Below are 25,524 nucleotides of genomic sequence, written 5' to 3' on the forward strand. Positions count from 1 at the left end.
TCCTGGAAAACAGTCTTCCTGTTGGCAGTTACCTCAGCAAGAAGGGTCTCGGAGATACAGGCCCTCATGGCAGTACCTCCCTTTCTCATCTTTCATCAGGACAGAGTTTCTCTAAGGACCAATCCTTCATTCATGCCAAAAGTGATATCCAGGGTGTCTCTAAATCAAGCAATTCACCTGCCTACCTTCTTCCCCAATCCTCAAAATAAAGGGGAAAAGCTACTACATACTTTGGACATACACAGACAACTACGCTACTACTTGGACAGAACAAAGACCACCAGGAAGTCTGACCAGCTATTTGTAGCCTATGCTGCCGGAGTGCAAGGAAAGGCAGTCTCCAAACAAACAATTTCAAAATGGATTGGACACTGCATCAGATTGGACACTGCATCAGATTCTGTTACTCTTTCCATGGAAAGGGTGTGCCAGCCAATATTAGGCCACACTCAACTAGAGCTATAGCCACATCCACAGCCTTTCTAAGAGGAGTGGCTACAAAGGACATTCTAGAGGATGCTACATGGAGCTCCGTGCATACATTTACCAGACACTACAACCTGCCTTTATACTCCAGATCCCGAGCAGGCTTTGCATCTGCAGTCCTGCAGGGTCTTTTAGCTACACCATCTCTAGCTTAGATCCTACCACCCCCAGCTTGGCTATGGTATTCAACCCATATGTCAGGACTGCAGTTGCATTCTTGAAGGACATAGTACAGTTTTGTACCTACCATAAATTTAGATGTCCGATAGATATGCAACTGCAGTCAGGTTTTCCCTCCCTCCTACCCCACTGCTTTTTTCCCTTGGGTCCATTCCCCCTCTCCTTTTCAGCTGGGGTTATCTATTATGGTGTATCTGTTTATTACTGTTGTGCATGTCTGGAATTTTTTGCCTATCCATTCACAAATATTAGCCTTCCTTGGAGGGCACCTGGCATCTGGGGCAAGAAACACTGAAGAAGATGGCGTCGGCGGATGCCTTTATACTCCAGCAGCTATGACGTCGGGGAGGAGGCGACATCAGCCGACGCCGGACCCAGACTTTGGAATCCGGCCGACCGAGGGGCTGCCTGAGGCAGGACAACCCATATGTCAGGACTGCAGTTGCATATCTATCGGACATCTACATTTATGGTAGGTACAAAACTGTACTTTTCCTCTGATGACCAGGATTTACCCTTATCTACTTTTGAGGATTCTGATGCAGAGGACTCTTCCCTCTGCTTCCCCTCCAGAGGATTTCTCTTTTGGTGAGACCTTACATACTCTTAGGGAGCATTTTTACTGGGAAAGCTAGGATTACTCTGATTCTAAAAAGAGGCTTGGGGATTTCTTACCAGGCCTTTAGCTATACCCCCTGTACTAGACATTGTTGATGATGCCTTTTCAGAATCTAGCTTGGCCCCTGACTCTTTACCTCCAACTCCCAGAAAACCTGATAGATATTACAGGGTTCCTGACTCTCACAAGTTCTTTTTAAAAATCCTACTGCGGATCCTGAGACTATTTTGCAGAGACCCAAGGGCATTAAGGCTACTTCTGCCAAAACTCCTACCCCCTCTGAGATTCCAGGGCGCTGGATAAATTGGGTAAGAAGGTATACACTTCTGCAACCTTGGCTATTAGGGCCTTAAACTGCCAGTTTCATATGTTAAAGTATCAACAGCATATTATTGAATTGCTTAAGCAGAAAATTATGTTGATTCCTGACTGTGCTGAAAATAAGGATTTACAGGATTTAATGCATTCTGCTGAACAAGTTGGAAAACCTACTTTGCAGTGTGGTTTTGATTCACTAGAGGCATCTTGCAGGGCTGCTGTCACTGGGTCGGTACTTAGAAGGCATGCTTGGCTTAAGGAGCAATCTTTGCTAGATCATGTTAAAGCTAAATTGCTGGATGTTCCCTTAACTCAGGAATGCCTGTTTGGCAACAAAGCAGAAGTAGTACTTAAAAAGATGGAGGAAAAAGCTAAATCTATGCAAACTGTTAAAGATTTTCTACAAGTACAGCCTCCAAGATTTAGTAGGCATTGACCCTCTAAGAATTGGTCCTTTCCTGCCTCTTCCAGGCCTTCTTGGCCCAAACCCAGAACCAGTAGAACACCCAGGCTTCAGTCCCAGGGTACTCACAGGACTAAACTGCCAGTTTCATATGTTAAAGTATCAACAGCATATTGTTGAATTGCTTAAGCATCTACTTCTCTGAAGTACAGGCCAACACTAAGGGACTCTGGCTAACAAAGTTTGCAGATGACTGCAAACTGGGAGCCATTATTGAATCCCCAAATGATGTGGATACTCTACAAAAGGGCCTTACAGAAACAGATGCTTAGTGCCAGAGCCATGGACTCAAGCTCAAGGCCAAGAAATGTATAGTTATCCCCTTTGGGAAAAAATATGTATCCGTGAATTACCATATAGGTGGCAGTACACTAAACACCGAAAGTGTGATAAGAGACTTAGGGACACAGGTGGACAGTGGTCTCACCTTCGATAACCACATCGCCACAACAGTCAGGAAATCCTACTATGTGGCACACCTCATCACTAAGGGCTTTTCATCCAGAAAAAAGGAGGTCATTGTCCCACTGTACTCATCCCTCATTAGACCCATTATAGAATACAACGCCCCGTTTGGTATGTACCTCTCAAGACATCTGCAACAACTGGAAAGGCTGCAGAAATACCTCACTAAAAGAATCACAGGCTTAAATCAGATGCCAAACGCTGACCGCCTTAAAAAACTCCAGCTATACTCTGTCGCATATTGTCTACTCAGCGGCGATCTCTGCTTAACATACAAGGCCATGTCAAACCCAGAGCTGTTAGACATGCTACACTTAAAAGAAATCCCAATCTGTCAGAGCCACACGCTCCAGGGAACTAAACCTTGTCATCACAATAAACAAAACATGCTGGAGGGATAGGTTCCTGACCCAGAGACTCCCCAGATTCTGGAATAGATTACCCATACATGTCAAGCAGCGTGTCTGTTTGGCCCTCTTCAAAAGGAACCTTGACGATTGGATGGGAGAAAGGAAATTCACCCCAGGGATCATGTCAGTCACCCTGCTAGACAGAGGTCCAGGGAAGTAAATAGTGTGGGAAGAAATAACCAGGGAATTGTTATGGCTAGGCTTGTGTAGGCCCTAGGGCTGATAGCCTGGTACCATCCTATGAACCTATGATCCTATAAGCAGTGGGGGGCACCCACTTCCAAGTTAGGGAGTAGTAAGACTCCCCCATATGGTAAATTGTCTCAATGACTTAACTTTAAAACTTCCAAGCCCTTCTCAAATGACTGCTCCTTTAGGGGGAAAGATTGCTCTGCAGGCAAAAAACTGGGAACTCTACCCAGGACAAATGGGTTTTAAATATAGTTTCCCAAGGATACAGATTTCATTTCCACACATTACCAACCCCAAACGGTTCGCCAGATCTACCCCCAAATCATTGGGCAGAGGGTCAAAAGCAACTACTCTCTCTCTCTTAAGCATAAGGGCCATTCAAACTGTACCAGAAGAGGAAAAGGGACAAGGTTTCTACAAGACTTTTCCTGGTACCCAAAAAAGACAACTCATGGCGTCCTATCCAGGACCTTTCTATCCTAAACACCTTTTTGGTGATCCCAAAATTCAAGATGCTAACCCTTCACCAGTTCCTTCCCATGCTAGGCAAGGATGCCAGGTTGGCAACACTGGATCTAAAGGAAGCCTACCTGCACATCCCAATCAGGGAATCTTGTAGAAGATACCTACGTTTCAAAGCAGGCTACATGCATTATCAGTTCTCTGCACTGCCCTTTGTCTTATCTACTCCGCCCAGGGTATTCACAAAGTGCCTAGCTCCAGTCATTGCTTTTTGCAGGCAAAGAAATATTCAGATATACCCATACCTGGACGATTGTCTAATTCAGGCAGAAAGCCAGGACATACTTTTGAATCATCTGGAATTTGTACAAAAGGTGCTAACTTGTCTGGAGTACACCATAAACGAAAATAAATCACATCTTGTACGCTGTCAACAATGTATTCCTGGGAGCAAGCTTGAACACAACTTCCCAGATGGCTTTCCTCATGCCAGAGAAACTAATTAGGAGTGCAGTATCCACTCCCCTTTGATCTGTGGATTAGAAAAGAAGGTTGGCAAATGAATGGACTGATTAAGAGCCACGCTGGATACTACCTTGGGCATGAAGGATGGATTAGTCCTGAGGGACACCCTGTCTGCATGAAAGATGATGAAAGGCTCCACTGCCATAAGGGCCTGTAATTCAAATACCCTTCTTGCTGAAGTGAATTTTAACTCTGCACTTGCAGCTGGCTCAAAAAGAGGTAGATAATCTTTTTCATTTTTAGGTGATTAGGTAATTAGCCAGGCTGCCAGGTTCAGGGCTTGAAGCTGAGGATGCAGAATATGGCCCTCCTGCTGGGACAGCAGGGCAGGGGTCTGAGCCTGGCTAATTACCTAATCTCTCCATTACCATCCCTCAGTAAACAAGTGTTGGATGTCAATTTGGAGGCAAGGAGGCCTAGCACTAGAAAATCTTATGCTGAAAAATGAAAAAGATTATTTTCCTGGAACCAAACTCAAAGGATGTGCACAGCCCAATTTACTTCCGATTCTTCAATACTTAACTGAGATGCTTCACAAGGGCCTTTCCTTTTTCTCCATCAAAATTCATGCCTCTGCCATTTCAGCTCATTACAACACAGAACCACCCCTCTTCTCTTCTCTCATCCACTGCTCAAGTAGTTCCTCAGAAGAACTAAAAACTTAAGACCACCCAGAAGAGCCCCAACTCCAGCCTGGGAGCTTAACCTTGTATTGGAAAAACTCACTCTACCTCTTTTTGAGCCAGCTGCAAGTGCAGAGTTAAAATTCACTTCAGCAAGAAGGGTATTTGAATTACAGGCCCTTATGGCAGTGGAGCCTTTCATCATCATTCATGCAGACAGGGTGTCCCTCAGGACTAATCCATCCTTCATGCTCAAGGTAGTATCCAGTGTGGCTCTTAATCAGTCCATTCATTTGCCAACCTTCTTTTCTAATCCACAGATCAAAGGGGAATGGATACTGCACTCCTTAGATGTGCACAGACAACTTAGATTTTATTTGGACAGGACTAAACCTCAAAGGAAATCATCTGAACAACTGCTGGTGGCATTTGCTGCAGGGGCAGAGGGGAAGGCCATTTCAAAGCAAACCATTTCAGAATGGATAGGCCATTGCATTCATTTCTGTTATAAGCACCATGGAAAACCTACCCCATAGGGGATAAGACCACAATCAGGGCTGCATCTACCTCTACAGCCTTTCTCAGAGGTGTCCCTACCAGGGACATCCTAGAAGCTGCTACCTGGAGTTCTGTACATATTTTCACCAGGCATTACCCTTTGCCAATTTTCTCTAAATCCATTGCTGGCTTTGCCACTGCAGTCTTGCAGGGCCTTATAGCTGGTCCAAATATTATCTAAATTCCTCCTCCCATCCTTAGCTTTGGGATCTACCCAAATGTGATGACTGCAACAGAGAAACATGAAGAACATAGTACATTTGTGTACACTTACCATAAATGTAGATGTTCGAGTGTATTCACTGTTGCAGTCCTAGTTACCCTTCCTCCAGCCCCCTGACTTCTTTTGGCTATACTTCTATTCTCCTTTACTGTGCTTAAAAACTTTTTGGTGTATTTGCTTTTTTGTTGGAGGTATAACCTTGCATATGTATATTTAATTGCTTCCCATTAGGGGGGCACCTGACATCTGGGGAAAGAAAAAACTGATGTAATGGCGTCGGCTGCATGCTTTATACCCCTAACTACCTGATGTCATGGAAGATGAGACAGCAACCGACGCAGGACCCAAGACTTTGATAATCAGGCCGACTGAGGGCTACTGCACGCAGATAGCCCAGATGTGATGACTGCAACAGTGAATACACTTGAACATGTACATTTATGGTAAGTGTACACAACTGTACTTTTCTTTATGCCTTCATCTCATTCCAAAAGTCCAAAATCTTGCTGGTGACTCCCTTTTGTCCTAGACAGCATTGGTTCCCGCTTCTGCATTTTGCCAATGGCAGTCACAATTACTATGCAGAAGTGGACCTACTCACACAAGACAAAGGATCTCTCACCCATCCCCACCTGTCCACTCTTCAACTGACACTATTGTTGGTAGGATTTTCATCCCCTATAGCCACCTTTCTCTCTGAGGATGTGCTTAGGGTGCTGCAGGAAGCCAGGAAACCCACTATGGAAGAGGTTTTCTGTTTTGGTGTCTTCCATGTAACCTGGATCTCAACTTTTTGTGGCTGTTCCTTTGGTTTTCTCTTATCTGTGCCTGTGTGAATTGCTCAATGCTGGGTTTGCATATTCTTTTGTTAAGGCCATTTTTGCTTGTCTGCCTCTAGCAACCCCCCCCCCCTTTAGTCTCTTGATTGGAGGCTAAATGGTTTCTTAAAGGTGCCATTCATATTAGACCTCCCAGGACACCTGTCCCTCCTTCCTGGGATCTTAATTTTGTTTTGGAGAAATTGACTCAGGCTTCTTTTGGGCCTGTGACTTCAGCTTCCTTGCAGCATCATTCTTGGAAGACTGTTCTTATATTGGCTCTTACTTTGCCAGATTGGTGGCTGAGCTTCAAGCCCTTATGGCTGTTCCCCCTTTGTAGTTTTCCATAAAGACAGGGTGCCCCTTCATACTAATCCTTCTTTTATACTCAGAGTGATGAATGAGCTCTCTCTTAATTGGTCTGTTCATTTGCCCACTTTTATGCCTTGTCCGCTTTCTGCTAGTGAGAAGGTTTTGCACAGTTTGGATATGCATAGACAACTGAAACTTTATTTGGATAAGACTAAAGCTTTTCACAAATCTGATCAGCATTTTATTTTCTTTCATCCCAGATCTTTGGCATTGGCTGTTTCTAAGCAAACTATTTCTTCTTGGATATCTAAAGCCATTTATTTTTCTCTTCATGGCAATAGACTTACTCCTTCAGTTAAGGGTCATTCTTCTAGGGCTGTAGCTTCCTCTGCTTTCTTCAAGGGTTTAGACACTAACTTGATTCTTGAGGTAGCTACTTCGACTTTTGTTCCAACTTTTACTAAGTACAATAAGATGGATGTGATATCCAGGGCTAGATCTGGTTTTAATAGGGCCATCCGTTATGGGTTCCTAGAGGGCTCTGCTAGTCCTTCGTCCTCCCTCTCTTTGTGAGCTTTTGCACTTTCAGTATTATAAGGAATACTGCAACAGTGAAATAGGTAACAAGTGGAGTATCTCCGAGTTCAGTCCTGGGACCGCTCTTGTTTGGCGTCTACTTCTCTGAAGTACAGGCCAACACTAAGGGACTCTGGCTAACTAAGTTTGCAGATGACTGCAAACTGGGAGCCATTATTGAATCCCCAAATGATGTGGATGTTCTACAAAAGGGCCTTAAAGAAACAGATGCTTTGTGCCAGAGCCATGGGGTCAAGCTTAATGCCAAGAAATGTATAATTATCCTGTTTGGGAAAAACCATGTACCAATGAATTACCACATAGGTGGCAGTACACTAAACACCGAAAGTGTGATGAGAGACTTAGGGACACAGGTGAACAGTGGTCTCACCTTCGATAACCACATCGCCACAACAGTCAGGAAATCCTTCTATGTGGCACACCTCATCACTAAGGGGTTTTCATCCAGAAAAAAGGAGGTCATTGCCCAACTGTACTTATCCCTCATTAGACCCATTAATAGAGTACAACACCCCGTTTGGTATGTACCTCACAAGACATCTGCAACAACTGGAAAGACTGCAGAAATACCTCACTAAAAGAATCACAGGCCTAAAGCAGATGCCCTATGCTGACAGTCTAAAAAAGCTATACTCTGGCATATCTTCTACTCAGAAGTGATCTCTGCTTAACATACAAGGCCTTGTCAAACCCTGAGCTGTTGGACATGCTCCATTTAAGGAAATCCCAATCCCTCAGAGCCACACGCTCAAGAGATCTAAACCATCATCACAATGAACAAAACATGCTGGAGGGATAGGTTCCTGACCCAGAGACTCCCCATACTCTGGAATAGACTGCCCATACATGTCAAGCAGAGCACCTCCTTGGCCCTCTTCAGAAAGAACATTGACGATTGTATGGGAGATAGGAAATTCACCCCAGGGATTACGTCATTCTCCCTGCTAGACAGGGGTCCAGGAAGTAAATATTGTGGGAAGAAATATCCAGGGAATTGTTATGGCTAGGCTTGTGTAGGCCCTAGGGCCGGTAGCCTAGTACCAACCTATAAGAACATACTACAGTTATGTAGAAGTCTTACCATAATGGTAGATCAAGGACATAGTGACTACCACTGCTGTCCTTAGAGGAGTAATTGCATAGGCCATTTTGGAACTTTTGCCAAACATGATGGCTTGCATAGCATTTCCAGGCCAGTTTTACCATGGTCATTTTGCAAGGCCTTTGTCTCCTCCCTGCACAACAGTCCAGCCACCCTCTTTCTGTTAAGCTCTGGGAGTAATTCCAAGTGTCAATATTGCAACAGTGAATTAGAAAGAACATAGTACAGTTGTATAGGATCTTAACATAAATGTGGATGTTTGAGATTACTGTTGCATTACCAGTTCCTTCCTATTTTCCCTATATCCCCAATACCCCTGTAGGTTGGGGGAGAGTACCCAGACTACACCCCCTGCCCCATTTCATTCCAGATCACATATTCCCTGTCCAGGATATAACCAGCAGCCTGCAGGTACAGACTTAGGGGGAGGGGGGCTTCATAGTTATGCACTTCTACATGGGGTATGTCATCATTGGGTAGGTCATGTAGTGGCTCCAAGGAGCGCAAGAAAGACCTGAAGATGATGCTGGCTGATGTCTGTTGATACCACCACCGCCTTGACTTGAATACGGGAGTCTGCCAGGTGCAGATGAGGAAGGTGAAAGCTCTGGTATTCAGGTGAGCTGGGTCTCTGCAGCCCAGGATTCACAAGAGTCAGAACTCCAGCAGTGAATTCTACTCTTAACAATGTTGTTGTTGTTGTGTCTTTCGCCTTTTCCCGGTTAGGGGGTCGCCACAGCGGAACTCGGTCCGCTAATGATTGGCAGTAGATTTTTACCTGCCGAGTTGCCAGCCCTGGCGCACAACCTTCAATGAAGGTACGCCCATTCACGCATGTCTCCATACAGAAGATGCTCTAGCTGAGAATCGAACAGGACAACGTCTTACTGTAAGGCGACAACGCTTCCACAGCACCACCACTGCAGTATTCCTGATAATTTCCTACACAGCTGTAGTTTTTGGTCTCTTTCACAGAAACACATTTGCCTAAGTGGTAGGGTCCATTTGGAATAGCAGAAAAGTTAAGCGATGTAGACTACACAAGCTACATAGTTAAAAATACTGTCAAGAGAAGACCAAACCAGGTATACAATGTCAAAGCCTTAAAAAAAAGAAGCACAGATCTCTGTAGGTAGTTTTATGGCAGAAACTTGGCCTAGCAAAGGAAGAAAAATGACCTGTAGTTCAAGTAGATGACACATTACCTAAGCCTCAAAACCAAGAAATAAGTTTCTGTAAAAGAGAAAAACAGGAAAAATAAGAGTGTTTTTCAGAACTATGTTGTAGAACAGACCTGTTACTGTACTACACACAGACTGTTTGAGGGGGAAATGTTAACTTAAAACATTAGAGTACCAGAGTTACAGAGAAGCCGTACAACAGGAAGTATGAAAGATGTTTAAGATGGGTGTAGTACAGGAGTCAAAAAGCTAGTGAAGCACCTCCATAGAGGACTCTGAAAGTGAGTCCAGCAGCCCCATTTTGTAGTTCAAAGCTTGATGGAACAGTTGGTTTTGTGATGATTTTAGGAAGTTGAGTAGCACTTTTAAATTTGTTACCCAATGTCTAGGATGGATGAACTCCCAGAAAGTGTGATTAAAGCAAAATTCTTTACTGTGATTCAGTTAACAAAGCGATGCTGGCAAATCCCTCTAATGGATGAAGCCAAATCCCTCTAATGGATGAAGCCAAACAAAAGACAACCTTTTCAATACTACAGTCCCCCTACTGTATCTCTCTTTTTTTTTGGGGGGGGGGGTACATGGTATCAGTGCGACCTTTCAAAGGCTTACAGACTGAGTCCTAAAGCTACATGTCAGGTATGATGCCGCCTACCTAGACTCGTAAGACTGGTACTTCTATTTCGCTAAGGCCCAAGATTTACTTGAGTCAGAGGTGAGCTGGGTCAGCTGTGTGTGCCAATAAGAGCAAGTTGGGTATGACACGTAAAATATTTTAGGCTGTGTTTCTGCTAGGGGTTGTTGCTAGGTCCCAGAAAGAAGAACATTTGCAGCAGTTAGAAAGTGGCTCATTCCTGTCAATGAGAATTAAGTGAGTGCATTTTAGGGATTAGCCAGGTAGCATCAAAAATGTGTACCCAACTTTACCTTAATAGCTTGTCTCCTTACAGATGACACAAAAGGACTGATGCCATTAAGGTTAAGTGGATTCTAGAGGTACATGATGATTTTAACCAGCTAAAAAAAGTACTGTGATCAGAGCCTGTTTTAGCATCTCCGTATTTCAGCAGGCATTTTATAGTATGTACAGATGCAACAGAGGTAGACCCTAGGGGCAGTGTTATCACAAACCTTTGAAGCAGAAAACATCCCTTATATTTTTGCATTATAAATTCCCTCTCATCACCTCATTTTGAATTTGAAGCCACGTTATATGTGCTATGATCCAGCACTAGGTGAACAAGGCAGTTGCCTAGGGCCCACTGGTTGGAAGGGGACCACTGCTGGCTGGTGACTGCCATGGTATTTTATTTATTTTAATTGTGTTTTTTTTTTTTTTTTTTTAAGGTCATTCTTCTTTAAGAACACCCTCTGCATCCATTAAGGGCATTCTTCTTTAAGAACACCCTCTGCATCCAGTTGCATCTGTGCATGTATCGTCACACAGACCTGTTTACGTCTTCCTTTCCAAATGTGGAATTTGAATAGAAAATATTCCAGCAACAATTCCCTAGTTAAGTGTAGCAGGTGGTTAGTAATTAGCTCAGGCTCAAACCCTGTACCTTAGTTGCAGGAAACAAGAACCTGAATCCTCTACCAAGATGCTAAATAAAATAAGTTTCAGGTGCATTTTCAAGGAATTGAAGTGCAGAAATCTGTTGTATCTACTCCCACAGTGTGTAGATGGATTGTTGATACTGTGTTGTACTTTAAAGGGGGGTGGGGTGCTGCAGTCCAGAATATGTCTTCCTTTGGTTGTGAGGCCTAGTAAATTAACCTGTTATCAGTCTGCCACTCATTCCCCATTGCAATATTACCAGCTTACCTTTGTTTTTAATGTAACAGGAAATTTATTCTTCAAGGGTGAATTTGTAGATGAAACACTGAAATGTAAGGAGTTTTGCTAGCAGCAACCTCTTCATTAGTTACAGATCTCTTTACTATGGAATTATTGAGATGACTTTTACTTCTGCTGAGGTTGTGCATATTGTCTGATATTGATGGATTGTAATGACAAGTTTGAGCGGCCTGTTGTAGTAGAAATGTTCTGAATTCCACAGTTGTAGGTCATTATTACTGGTTCATACTTTTTGTTTCATTGCTTATTGGAAAAGTGTTCAAAAGTACTAATTCTAAACACACTCTAACAAGTGGTGCTGTATTATACAAAGAATGTAATTTAATGCAACCAGGAAGGTGAATCAAAACTCATGCCTGTTTGCATGATCATAAAAATGTGTGCAAGGGGTCTATGGTTTCAAAACAGCCCAATGGTAAACTTATTTGCAACTGGCCAGATGCATTTTCTCAGTGTCATTTCAGTGAATGTGCGTTTCATGGGCAGAAAAGTTTAAATGCCAAGTCTGTTTTCATTCTGAGACTATTGTTTTGTTTAACAGATGTCTATCAGTGTTTATGTAAAATTTGAAATAAAAACTTTACAGATATTTGGATTTAATTTAATCATTGTAGAAGTAATGCAGAAAACAGTATGCACACTGAGATGTTTGAACGTTGTTTATGGTAACTGTGGAGAAATAGCCAAGTAATGGGACACTGGAATGACTGCAGCAGGGGGCTGTGTATCTGTGTATGAGGGGGGCTGGTGTGGTTGTGTATGGGGGAGCTGTGATCAATTATCCTGCCTATGGCACCATTTGACCATTATCCGGCTTTGGCTGTTAACCTGCTGTCTTTTTGCTTACATTGTGACGGTGACTAGTGTTTGCACTGATGGAAGTAAAAGTTTTAGCCTTTTGCTGGAAAAGAATAATGTGCTGCGTGATGGTGTTTTGAGTATCGCTAACTTAGAGGTCTGCCCTTAATCGTAAGCATTCCTGCATATCTGGATGTGTTTCTGTTGCTGTAAGAGTATGCAACATTCACTGTCTGCTGTCAGCAGTTAATTTTACTATGGACTGCAATGGAATTGAGGGTTTTGAAGTGTTAACTGCTACTGAATAATGTATTATAAATTTGGCTAAATATTTTTATTAATGGTATTTTCTTTTTCTCAGAATCGTGCATTGTAAAAATGGTGCAGTCCTGCTCTGCTTTTGGCTGTCAGAACAGATATGATAAAACTAAGGGTGTTTCTTTTCACAAGTAAGTTTATTAATACTGGTAAAAATATTTGCTGTTAGGTTTACTGTTAAAGTGGGTAGATATGTGTCATTTGAAACCCAGAGATGATCTGAACGCATTGTGTTAGTAACATTTTTCTTCTGTTGAATACATTTAATTTTCTTTCTCGATGGAACTTGATGGTCATTAGTTGTTGCAAATTAAGACTGTAAATTGACTTTAAAAGGTTACAGCTTACTGTCCTTGTAAAAGCTTGTTTGCCATCATCTGGTGTGTAAAATTCCTGTCTACAATGTCCAAATTTTTTTTTTACAAACATAGTTGTTACTAACGCTCAAGTAAAATGGGAACTTATTGCATAGGCCTAAGTCTGTTACAAATTGCTTCCATTTTTAGGATGGTTAAGTTTGGTTTTAAAACTAAAATTCACTGCAGCACTGTTGCATTCACTTAATGGGTCATGCAAGTTAAACAGAGATTTTGGATGAAAGATCACTGATGGCTCAGTATGTGAAGCAGAAGTCTCCTTTTCAAGAGTTCAATGATGTAGAAATTGGTGTTTTAGTTTATATTCCTAAATACAGGATTGTAAACCTCAGGTTCTTTATTGTTGGACCTTGTGTAGGGGTATAAACAAACTCTGGTATTGTACTGAATAAGTGGCCTAACAAATGAGAAGAGCAGGTGTTGCTCAACTGTCTTTGATATCTGTTAGTAATGCTATTAAGAATTAAGTTGATATTGCCATAGCATAATTCAGATTCCACATATATTCCCAGGTCTTTCATGTCCATCTGGCATTTGGGTGTTTCCTGAGGAGTGCTTTGTGTTGAAAGATTCTGCTTGCCAAGCTTTTTATAATCCAGCAAGACAGAGGGACTCCGGAATGGCCAGTTTCAATAAAAAAACTTTTATTGTTGACACCACAAGCTCTTTCACAGACTACGCTGCTTCTTCAGGTAATGTCTATGAAACTAAAAAACTCTGTTTAAATACCGTATACTATCTCCCTTGATTAGTCATGTGACATCCAGGTATTCAAATTATTTAAATGGTCTCATAAAAGCGTATGCATAATGCCTAGGTACAGAAATCATAATACATTCATAAAAATGCATATGTGACAAATATATTTTATATATGTGTGTGTGTGTGTGTGTGTGTATGTATATATATATATATATATATATAAAAACAGTAAAAAATAGAATAATACAAAAGCAACATATAGTCAACGTCTTAAGTTCCTAGATGTTAGCTTATGTTTTATAGGGACCACATCACTGAGTCCATGCCCACTATCACCTCTGTCTAATGACCCACTTAGACTCAAGTTGGTCAGTACTATTCCTGATGTCACCTCCTCTTAATGTCTCGTGCACCCTCCCTAGAACCAATAAAAGTATGCTTGGTTCCACTGGCAGTGACATGTTTTGCAAGGGCATTAGTTTTATTCCCTTTGCTAATGTAATACAGATGTTCCTTTATTCTGTCTCTAAGCGTTCTATCTGACTTGCCTACGCAAAATTTTGAACGCAATAGACAGTGTGCCAAGTAAACAACATGGGAGTGCTACAGGTAGCAAAGACTTTAAACCCTATGCAGTCTATCCTGGTCAGGATGTGTGAAAGTAGACCTGCTGTCAGTTATAAGTGCATACATTGTAAGTGCCACATGCTAAAGTGGCATTACTGTTAGTCATGCTTATTCCTTGAGTAACAGATTGTCCTTAAGGATTTCATGTTCCTAAATACAAACCTGGGGGTGGGCTCTATCACTCTGGAGATATCTTTGTCATAAGAACTTTCCAGTGTTTTCTAATAACATTCATGTACATGAAGACATTACTAGAATAATGTAATGGTACCCTCAGTTTACACTGATTTTTTTCCTTTTGTACATTACTTTGTCTGATGGAAGTTTTGAGGCTCTAAAAACTTTATTCTTAACCACATTACTAAAAATGTGGGTGGGGTGCCTACTATGCCTATACAAAAGATGGTTAACATGGCATGGTTTCTTATACAATTTTGTAAAAATGGAGCCATTCCCATCCACTTCAGCAGTAACATCAAGAAAATTCATACTCTGTGCTGATGCAGTCATAGAAAAGCGTAAATTGTTGTATTATTTAAATGCACCTCAAACTCTCTTAACTGCTGTTAAGTACCTACCCACAGAAAAAATTCTTTGCTACCTGTAGTGCCTCCCACGTTGTTTACTTGGCCCACTGTCTATTGTGTTCAAACATTTATGTATGCAAGATGGGTAGAACGCTTAGAGAAAGAATAAAGAAACATCTGTATCATATTAGCAAAGGAAATAAAACTAATGCCCTTGCAAAACATGTCATTGCCAGTGATACTGAGCATACTTTTAAGTTTTTGGTTATAGGGTGGATGCACGAGACATTAAGAGGAGGTGACATCAACTTGCGTCGAAGTGGGTCATTAGACTGAGAGGTGATAGTGGGCATGGACTCAGTGATGTGGTCCCTATAAAACCTAAGCTGAAGTCTAAGAACCTAAGACGCTGAAGGATTTTGCCTTTGTATTTTTATTGTTTTGTATACGTAATATATATTTGTTTCATATGTATTTTTATGAATGTATCATGATTTCTGTACTTGGGTGAGACTGTTTGTTTAAATAATTTGAGTACCTGGATGTCACATGATTAATCAAGGGAGGTAGTATATGGTATTTAAACTGAGTTTATTAGTTTGCTAGACATTACCTGAAGAAGCAGCTTAGTCTGTGAAAGCATTTGTGGTGTCGACAAAAGTTTTTTATTGAAGCTGGCCATTTTGGAGTCCCTCTCTCTGGATTAATGTTTTGGTTTTCTTTATTGGGACTTCTTTACCAGAAAGGGTTGGTATTTGTGTTAAGCTTTTTGTAATGTTTCTTAATATTAAAGGTTTTGTTATGATTCCACGAGTAATCACTTTTTTGCTCCACACTTGCCAGTCATCCCAAAAGGTCTTAAACCAGTCCATTTCCCCCTTTTATAGTGGCCTCTAAGACTGTCAGCTGGAGATGAGAGCTAACCAGAGGGTTTCCTGTTAGGAAACCACAGAAGTTGTTTACTTCCTTCACCTGTTTCTTCATTCAGCTGACCTATGCAACATAGCACTTTCTTCTTCGCCGTGGCCTAAGGTTCTGGTTTCACCCCACCACATCAGGGCCTACTTCTTTTGATAAGATATTAGTTCTCCCTAGACTGGGTAGCTATTCAGTCACCCTGCCCCCTGAGCCATGCCATTAATGGTACAGAGATTGGGGCCTTTTTACTTTAGATATCAGGGGCGTGGATAAGACCTTAATGTGTATGTTTGGGTCACATTGAGGACATGCTGCTCCTTTCCTGTGACATATACAGACCCATGAAGGCTGCCATGAATGGTCTGGTCTGTCCTTCTGCTACTTGTCATGTACCTGTCCACTGATAGTGTTGCATACTGGGATACCTTCTTCTGGTATGGGTAAGCAAGTTTTAGCTGCTTGCTGCTATCTCCTAAATTAGATCTTAGTCTCTATGGATCTGTTCTCCATCTCATGTCATCTAAGTTGTAGTTGGGGCTTTACCCATGTATTCCTCATAGTGGAGTGATTCCACCAGTAATATGGATTATTTAGATGTCCGTAAACTCTTAACACTGCCTTTGCCACAGGTCACTAAACACTGTAGCTTGCAGTCTTCTACAGCCTTGCCAACCTCCACTAGCTAGCTTGATTGATTTTTGCAAATGTTGCAGAGTAGGTGACCAGGACCCTGCTTTTAATGTTAAACTTGTTGGTATTTCGTGTTTGCCTTTTCCAGTAAACAGTCTTCCTCACAATGTACTGTGTATTTGTTGTGGTTTACCTTTATAAAGGTGATTCACAGTGGTGTGAATGCTCATATGAGTGACTCGTAACTATGAAAGTGAAAACGCTGACATTCCGTAATGTTCGAAAAACAGAAAATCGAAAAGCAGATTTGCTGTTTTTCGAACATTAGTATCAAACGCAAAAAAAAGTGTAAAGCAGGGGGGCAAGCCCCCCCTGCACCCCCCATGTGGGGGGGCTGTGTCCCCCACCCGCCCCCACTTTACTATTCTAACTCCAAGATCGCATTACAGTGAGGAAGGGACCATTTTCCGATCCCCACTATAGTGCAATCCGCCCTACAATGTCGAATGTGCAGTGAGCGAATGTCACTGTGCATTCGCTCATTGCACATTCGAATCTTTTTTTCTTTCGGCGTTTGCAAAATTTGTAAACAGCCTTTCGAACAATTGCTGTTCGCCCGACTGTGTATCGCCTTTATAAAGGTAAACCTTTGGTGTTCTGTGTATATTAATTTTAAAGGCTTTTGGTAATGCCATTGTGTGAGATGATGCTGGTGAAGATGTAGGCACGTGCTCTTTTAAAATGTATGGGCAGTGTTTGTTTTTTTTATCTTGTTTGCATAATGGATAATTTTATACCTGAGGTAGCAATGATCTAACAAGTGTTCTGTAATTGTAGAAGTAAATTTAAACCAAGTGGAAGATGCTAAAAGCTATCCATAGACTTCACAGTAGTTTGATGTCCTTCAAGGATGCATCTGCAGTCCTTACATATGGGTTGTCCTGCCTCAGGCAGCCCTTCGGTCGGCCAGATTCCAAAGTCTGGGTCCGGCGTCGGCTGATGTCACCCTTTTCCCCGACGTCAGAGCGCCTGGGGTATAAAAGCGTCAGCCGACGCCATCTTCCCCAGTGTTACTTGCCGCGAGGTGCCCGAAGCAGAAGCAGTTCGCAAGTGCCGGTCGGCCAGCTCCTGTGATTTCAGCTACCGATGTCTTCAAAAAAGCTAAGTACCCCGTTGGGGACTCTTTCTTGCCTCAGCCGATGTCAGATTAAACGGTTAAAGTTAATAATTGTTTATCTTGTGGGAAACAAATACCTCATAAGGATTTCCACTCTTACTGCTTACCCTGCCTAGGCCCAGACCACGATGTCTCGGCCTGTTCAGCCTGTGCTTCCTTCAATAAACGCACTCTTAGGCATCGGGCAGAGTTTGCAGAGTAATTTTTTTGGGAACATTTCTGTTATATCATGCCGTCGGAGCTTCCGACAGCTCATTTACCCAAAAAACGAAAGGATAAGGACCGACACACGCGGTCCGCGGTTTCGGCCGACTCCATGCCTAGGCCTACCACGAGTGTCTCGGTCTCTACTGAAGCCGAATCTCTACCGCTTCCGACTGACGACACCACACAGCCGGTAACTTCGGTACCGGAGGCCATCACTGGGTCGGTCATAGAATTTCCATCTGAAACCGGTGCTCAGGAAATATCCGACACCATTTCTGTTGATAAATATACTCCAGCACGTGGGGCAGCCAGGCCTCCTGTATCCATGTCCATTAAGGCCTTTACACGGGCTAAAGCTGCTAAACAGCCAAAATCTTTCCCTCCCAAGGCTATTCCTCAGGGATCCACTACCGGTTCACAAATTTTAAGTTTGGCTGAAGACCTTATTTCCTTAATCAGGGGCTCTCAGCCACATCCAGACAGGGGCTCTCAACCACCTCCAGGCAAAAGGCCCAGGGTTGAGCAGACAGATCCCCAGTCTTCTGATGCGGCCTCAGATGACTCTGCCCTTTCAGACTACCAGGAGGAGGCCCTTCCGGCCTACGAGGATTCTGATGAAGAGGAATCTATTCCCTCGGCCTCCCCCCCCCCTGAAGAGTTTTCCTTTGGGGAGACCCTTCACTCCATGAGAGAGCATTTCAAATGGCAAGGCCAGGAATTCTCTGATTCCAGGAAGAGGTTAAGGACTTTTTTACATTTACCTCAGTATAGACCTTTGGCTATTCCTCCTGTTTTAAGTGTTATAGAAGATGTGTACTCTGAGTCTAGTATTTCCCCTGACTCCTTCCTCCGGCTCCTGTCAAACCTGACAGGTACTACAGGGTCCCGGACTCGCATCTATACCTTTACAAGGGCCACTCTGCTGACCCAGAAACTATTTCCCAGGGCCCTAAAGGGGTTACAACCACCACTGCCAATAATCCACTTCCTTCTGAAAGGGAATCCAGGGCTTTAGAGAGATGGGGTAAAAAAGTGTATACTTCTTCCACTCTTTCTATGAGAGCATTAAATTGTCAATTCCATATGATACAGTATCAAGAGTATCTGTTAGATGAATTGCATAAAAAACTATCCTCGCCTGAACCCCTAGACCCGCAAGGTGCTTCAGGATCTGGTGCATAACTCTCAGCAGGTTAGCAACCATTTCTTACAGTGTGGATGTTCTTCATCTCACATTGCTGCAGTCCTAACACTTGGGTAGTCCGCTGTCCCTCGGTCGGCCCGAATATCAGAGTATAAGGCTGACGTCGGTCAGGGCGCATTTGACTGACATCAGAACGTCAGGGTACAAATGCGCATGACCGACGTCATATCCTCAGTCTTTTTTGCCGCATGGTCCGATGCAGAAGCAGTGTTGCAAGTGCCGTTCGGCGTTCTGAAATTAAGTACCCCGTTGGGGAATATTTTGTTTTTTTCTTGCCTCAGTGGTTTACCGGATGTCAGAAAAAGTGAATAACTGTATTTCTTGTGGGAAACAGATACCGCATAGGGATTACCATAATTTGTGTATACCTTGTTTGGGACCTGAGCACGACGTTGTTGGGTGCTGCTTTTGTGCTAGGTTCAATAAACGCACTATAAAGCGGAGGTTGGATTGTGCCAGGTTGGTCTTTGGGAAGCGGTGCAATTACAAAATGCCGTCGGATGCTCCGACGCCGGCTTCCTCAAAGAAGCGCAAGGACAAGGCAGTTAAACCTAGGTTAGAGGAGTCGTCCGAACCGGACGCCGGTTCTTTAGAGGCGTCAGTGGAACCGGTGGTTCCGACGGAGCCCTCTCTGGAGTCTCAGGGGGAAACTTTAATTTTACAGGATGTGGCCTCCCAGGAGGCAGGTCAGGCTGTAGGGGCTTCTCAGATTACTGTACTCCCCTCCCTTCCTAAGGGGTCTAGGCCCTCTCTTTCTGCTTCCAAGGCTTCTCCTAGAGGCAGGTCTAGTTTAGCTTCTGTGGGTGTCACTCCTAGTTCTTCAGGTTCTGTGCCCAAGAAGCACATGCTTAAAATGGCAGAAGATTTAATTACTTTAATTAGAGGCTCTATGCCCCCTCCTGATAAAAGGCCTAGGATGGAACCAGTGTTGGGGGATTGGGAACAGGCTTCGGATGTGTCTGAGTCTTTGGCTGAAGACTTACAGGAGTATGCTCATTATTCTGATTCAGATGTGGATGATTCTACTCCTTCAGCTTCTCCTCCTGAGGATTTTTCTTTTTCAGAGACCCTTCACTCCATGAGAGAGCATTTTAAATGGGAAGGTCAGGACTTCTCTGATTCCAGGAAAAGGCTTAGGGAATTTTTGTTTTTACCCCAGCATAGGCCTTTGGCTATACCACCTGTTCTAAATGTGGTGGAAGATGTATTTGCAGAGGCTTCTCTTAATCCTGATTCTTTGCCTCCTGCTCCTGTTAAACCTGATAGGTATTACAGGGTACCTGAAGCTCATAAGTATCTTTTAAGAGTCCTAGGGCAGACCCTGAAACTGTTAGCCAGGGGCCTAAGGGTGTTAAGGCTTCTGTTGTCAAGAATCCGGTTCCTGCAGATAAAGAGGCCAGGGCCTTGGATAGATGGGGAAAGAAAGTTTATACTTCTTCCACTCTAGCCATGAGAGCTTTGAATTGCCAGTTTCACATGTTGAAATATCAAAATTATCTCCTTTCACAGTTGAAATCTAAGGTTGATGCTCTGGCGGAAGGTATTGATTGTAAAGAGTTACAAGATTTAGTGCATGTTTCTGAACAGGTGGGTAAGCACTCTTTGCAATGTGGTTTTGATGCTGTACAGGCCTCGTCCAGGGTGGCTGCCACTGGGTCAGTTCTTCGCAGGCATGCCTGGCTGCGGGATCAAAATTTATCTGACCATGTTAAAACTAGGATTTTGGATGCCCCTTTGCAATCTGATGTCTTGTTTGGTTCTCCTGTTGAGGCAGTTTTAAAGAAAATGGAAGACAAGGCTAAGTCTATGCAGACTGTTAAAGAATTTTGCAGGTTCAGCCTCCAAGTTTAGTAGAAATTGGCCTACTAAGGGGTGGACGTATCCTTCTTATGATTCCCAGTCTAGGGGTAGATCTAGACGTGGCAGGGGCAGAGGTCAGGGCTCTTTCAGGCCTAGGACAGGCAGTTCTCCTGCACAGTCTTCAGGTGAGGGCAGGGGTCAGTCCTTTCGTAAACAAACCCAATGACCTACCTTTTCAGCTGCCAGAACCTTCTCGCCTGGCAGCACCTTTGGGAGGAAGGTTGGCACTTTTCAAAGAAAATTGGAGGTTGATTACCCAAGACAGATGGGTATTGGACATCATACATCACGGTTACAGGTTTTATTTCCATACCTTGCCTCCTTTCAAGGGCATGCCAGACATTCCTCCTCAACAAAGAATAGAGGCTCACAAGCAAATTTCTCTGTTACTCCAAATAGGGGCCATACAGCCGGTTCCTATGCCAGAAAGAGGCCTAGGATTTTATTCTCGCCTGTTCCTTGTACCAAAAAGAGGAACACGTGGAGACCAATTTTGGATTTATCTATCCTCAACACTTATCTGGACATTCCCAAGTTCAAGATGTTGACGTTACAACAACTTTTACCTCTGCTGGGCAAGGATCACTGGATGGTAACTTTGGATCTCAAAGAGGCATATCTTCATGTTCCTATCAGACTAAGTTGCAGGAAGTATCTGCGTTTTGGACTGGGACTTCTCACTATCAGTTCTCTGCATTGCCCTTTGGCTTATCTACTGCGCCAAGAGTATTTGAAAGTTCTGGCTCCAGTGATAGCTTTCTTCAGGCTGAAAGGAATACAAATCTATCCTTATTTGGACGATTGCCTGATTCTGGCTCAAGGAAGGGAAGAGCTTCTTCGTCATTTGGAATATGTGATAGCAGTGCTAAGATGCCTGGGGTATTCTGTGAGCGAAATAAAGTCCAGTCTAGTACCCTCTCAAGACATGTGCTTTCTGGGTGTAAGACTGAATACAGCATCCCAGATGGCCTTTCTAACCCCGGACAAACAAAAGAATCTTTCCCTTTACTTCCATCATCTATCTCTTCAGTCCGGGCTGACTGCAAGGACAGTCCTTCAAGCCTTAGGGTTCATGGCATCTTGTATTCTGGTGCTTCCCAATGCCAAACTGCATATGAGGAAGTTGCAATGGTATCTCAAGAATGTATGGACACAGCACTGCCAGGATCTGGACACTGTCATTCCAATAATACCTTGCATTCAAAAGGAATTTTTGTGGTGGGCTCAGGAATGTCACCTAAACAAGGGACTCTCTGTGACCCGGCCAGAGGCGAGTCAAATTTTAACGACAGATGCCTCGGACAAAGCTTGGGGAGCTCATCTAAATGGAAAGTGGATACAAGACAAGTGGCCTGTCAGACTACAGCATCTACATATCAACCTGAAGGAGATGTTAGCAGTCCAGTTTGCATTAATAGCTTTCAAGGATTTACTTCTTCCAGGGCAGGTGTTGATTCTAACAGACAACACAACTGTCATGTGGTACATCAACAAGCAAGGGGGAACACATTCTTATCCTCTATGCAGGCAAGCAATGATTTTGTGGGAGACTGCTCTCAGTTTACAACTAAGTCTTCAGGCAAGGTTTCTGCCAGGAGCACAGAACTCCTTAGCAGATGTGTTAAGCAGACAAATCATGGATCCCCACGAGTGGAAACTGGATCTTCATGTATTTCAGAAATTGACAGTGTCCTGGGGAACTCCAGACATAGATCTGTTCGCTTCTCCACTAAACCATCAGCTGCCAAAGTTTTGCACAAAGAGGTTTCATCCCACAGCCTGGAAAGTGGATGCTCTTTCTTTCAGTTGGACAAATCTTCATGTGTATGCCTTTCCACCTCTGCCTCTCCTCCCAAAGGTACTTCTGAAGGTCAGACAGGACAAGCCAAGGATGATTTTGATAGCTCCAGATTGGCCTCGGCAGCACTGGTACCCATTACTGAGAAGTCTAGTGCGGAAGCCTCCATGGCCTTTGCCTTTGATTCCACATCTGTTGTCCCAGGAGGACAGTCATTTGCTCAATGTCAAACTTCACTCTCTTCATCTAACAGCCTGGCATATTCTGTTTTGAACCATAGAGGGTCTCAACTTCCACAACAAGTTTTGAATGTGATTTTGGAAGCTAGAAGGCCTAGTACAAGGAAAGTGTACGCAGATAAATGGAAGAGATTTTTGTTTTGGAGTGCAGCTAAGGATTTGGATGTTTCTGAGCCTGATTTAAGTGTGGCTCTTCAATATCTTACTGAGTTATTAGACAAAGGTTTGTCCTTTTCTTCTATTAAGATTCATGCTGCAGCAATTTCAGCTCACTACGACTGTGACCCACCATTGTTTTCTCATCCTTTGTTCATGCAATTTCTTAGAGGGGCAAAGAATATAAGACCCCCACGAAGGGCTCCTACTCCTGCTTGGGATCTCAATTTTGTGTTGGAGAAACTCACTCTACAACCTTTTGAGCCTGCAGCTACTGCTGAGTTGAAATATTTGTCATGGAAGACTGCTTTTTTGTTGGCCATTACCTCTGCAAGAAGGGTTTCTGAATTGCAGGCCCTTATGGCAGTTGAGCCTTTCTTAATTTTCCATAAGGATAGGGTATCTTTACGTACTAATCCTTCCTTTATGCCTAAAGTGGTTTCTAGTGTGGCTTTAAACCAAACTATTCATTTGCCTACTTTTTATGCAAATCCCCAAAATAAAGGGGAAAAGATTTTGCACACTTTAGATGTACACAGGCAGTTGCGATATTATTTGGACAGAACTAAAGGGTTCAGGCAATCTCAGCAGTTATTAGTTTCTTTTGCTTTGTGCTCTCAGGGCAAGCCCGTGTCAAAACAAACTATTTCTAAGTGGATTGGATTTTGCATTGCTTTCTGCTATTCCCATCATGGCAAAGAGATTCCAGCTGGGATTAGGCCTCATTCCACTAGGGCTACTGCCACTTCAACAGCTTTTTTGCGGGGGGTGGCAACTAAGAATATTTTGGAGGCAGCCACTTGGAGTTCAGTGCATACCTTCTCTAGGCATTACCACCTTCCATTGTACTCTAAATCCAGGGCTGGGTTTGCCACTGCTGTGTTGCAGGGCATTCTGGCAGCTCCTGCTTCATTATAGTTTAGCCATCCTCCCTTACCTCTGCTTTGGGATTCTACCCAAGTGTTAGGACTGCAGCAATGTGAGATGAAGAACATAGTACAGTTTTGTACCTACCATAAATGTAGATGTTCTAAGATCCACATTGCTGCAGTCCAATTTACCCTCCTCCTTCCCCTCTGTAGTTTGAGGTGGTTGTGTGGGTTGGGTTATCCATCTGAGGTATATTGTGTATATTGTGTTTATTGTATATATTGTATATATTGTACATATTCTTGGTGTTAGGCTGGTTGGTTGTTTAGCTGTTGCCTATGGGTTTTGACCTTTTTCTTTAGGGTCTTCTGACATCTGGGGCAAGAAAAGACTGAGGATATGACGTCGGTCATGCGCATTTGTACCCTGACGTTCTGATGTCAGTCAAATGCGCCCTGACCGACGTCAGCCTTATACTCTGATATTCGGGCCGACCGAGGGACAGCGGACTACCCAAGTGTTAGGACTGCAGCAATGTGGATCTTCGAACATCTACATTTATGGTAGGTACAAAACTGTACTTTATGATGCATTGGAAGCTTCATGTAGGTCAGCAATGACAGGTGCAGTCATACGTAGACATGCTTGGCTGAAGGAACAAACACTGCCAGATCATGTTAAAGCAAAGCTTCTGGATGCACCACTGGAAAAACAAAAGTTATTTGGTTCCACGGCTCAAGAGGTCTTAAAGAAATTTGAGGAAAAGGCTAAATCAGTACAAACAGTCAAAGATTTTCTCCAGGTCCAACCACCAAGATTCAGCAGAAATTGGCCTTCTAAGAATTGGTCCTTTCCAGACACAGACAGATTTCAAAGAGGCAAAAACAGGCGTGCCAGAGGTAGAGGGCAAGCTCGAGGCTCCTACAGAGGACGTCAATGGCAGCCTCCCAACCAGAGAGGTAGTGCAGGACCTACAACTACTACACAAGGACAAACTCAATGACTTGACTTTGAGTCCGCCAACCAGGGCTCAATTGGAAGCACCTTTGGGTGGAAAGCTATCTTTATTCTCAGAAAATTGGCACAGTATTACAAAGGACAAATGGATACTGCAAATAATAGACAAAGGATAAAGATTCCATTTTCATACATTACCAAAAAGACAAGGCATGCCAAACCTACCACCAAATCAAAGGGCAGAGGCTTTCAAGCAAATTTCCAAACTACTACAAATGAAGGCAATAGAAAAGGTTCCTTACACAGAACAAGGCTAAGGATTTTATTCCAGACTGTTCCTTGTTCCAAGAAAAGAAAAGCAATGGAGGCCTATTCTGGACTTGTCCGCACTGAATACTTATCTCATCGTGCCAAAATTCAAAATGCTGACCTTACAGCAACTCCTTCCCATGCTGGGCAAGGGGTCCTGGCTGGTAACTCTAGACCTCAAGGAGGCATACCTTCATGTCCCTATCAGACAAAGTTGCAGAAGACACCTCAGATTTCTTGCAGGTTCAGAGCATTATCAATTCTCAGCATTGCCATTTGGCTTATCTACTGCGCCCAGAGTATTCACGAAATGCCTGGCATCAGTAATTGCACATTGCAGACTTCAGGGGATTCAAATATACCCATACCTGGACGACTGCCTTATACAAGCGGACAGCCAACAAACATTGGTAAAACACTTGAACTATGCCATCCGACTACTACAGGCCTTGGGATAC

The 25,524-nt window shown here is 43.2% G+C and overlaps 1 protein-coding gene across 2 annotated transcripts in view; it reads left to right on the top strand.

Annotated features, from left to right (window-relative positions):
- The window catches only part of THAP1 (THAP domain containing 1), a 505,801-nt gene that overhangs the window by 284,585 nt on the left and 195,692 nt on the right, over positions 1-25,524 (top strand). For both annotated transcript variants that reach the window (XM_044064295.1, XM_044064294.1), the window contains exon 3: positions 12,552-12,639. In XM_044064295.1, coding sequence (XP_043920230.1) covers positions 12,552-12,639 — 88 coding nt within the window. The remainder of the gene's footprint in view (positions 1-12,551; positions 12,640-25,524) is intronic.

Source organism: Protopterus annectens, chromosome 2.part2 (genome assembly GCF_019279795.1).
Source record: "Protopterus annectens isolate FY-2018-M chromosome 2.part2, PAN1.0, whole genome shotgun sequence".
Lineage (NCBI taxonomy): Eukaryota > Metazoa > Chordata > Ceratodontiformes > Protopteridae > Protopterus > Protopterus annectens.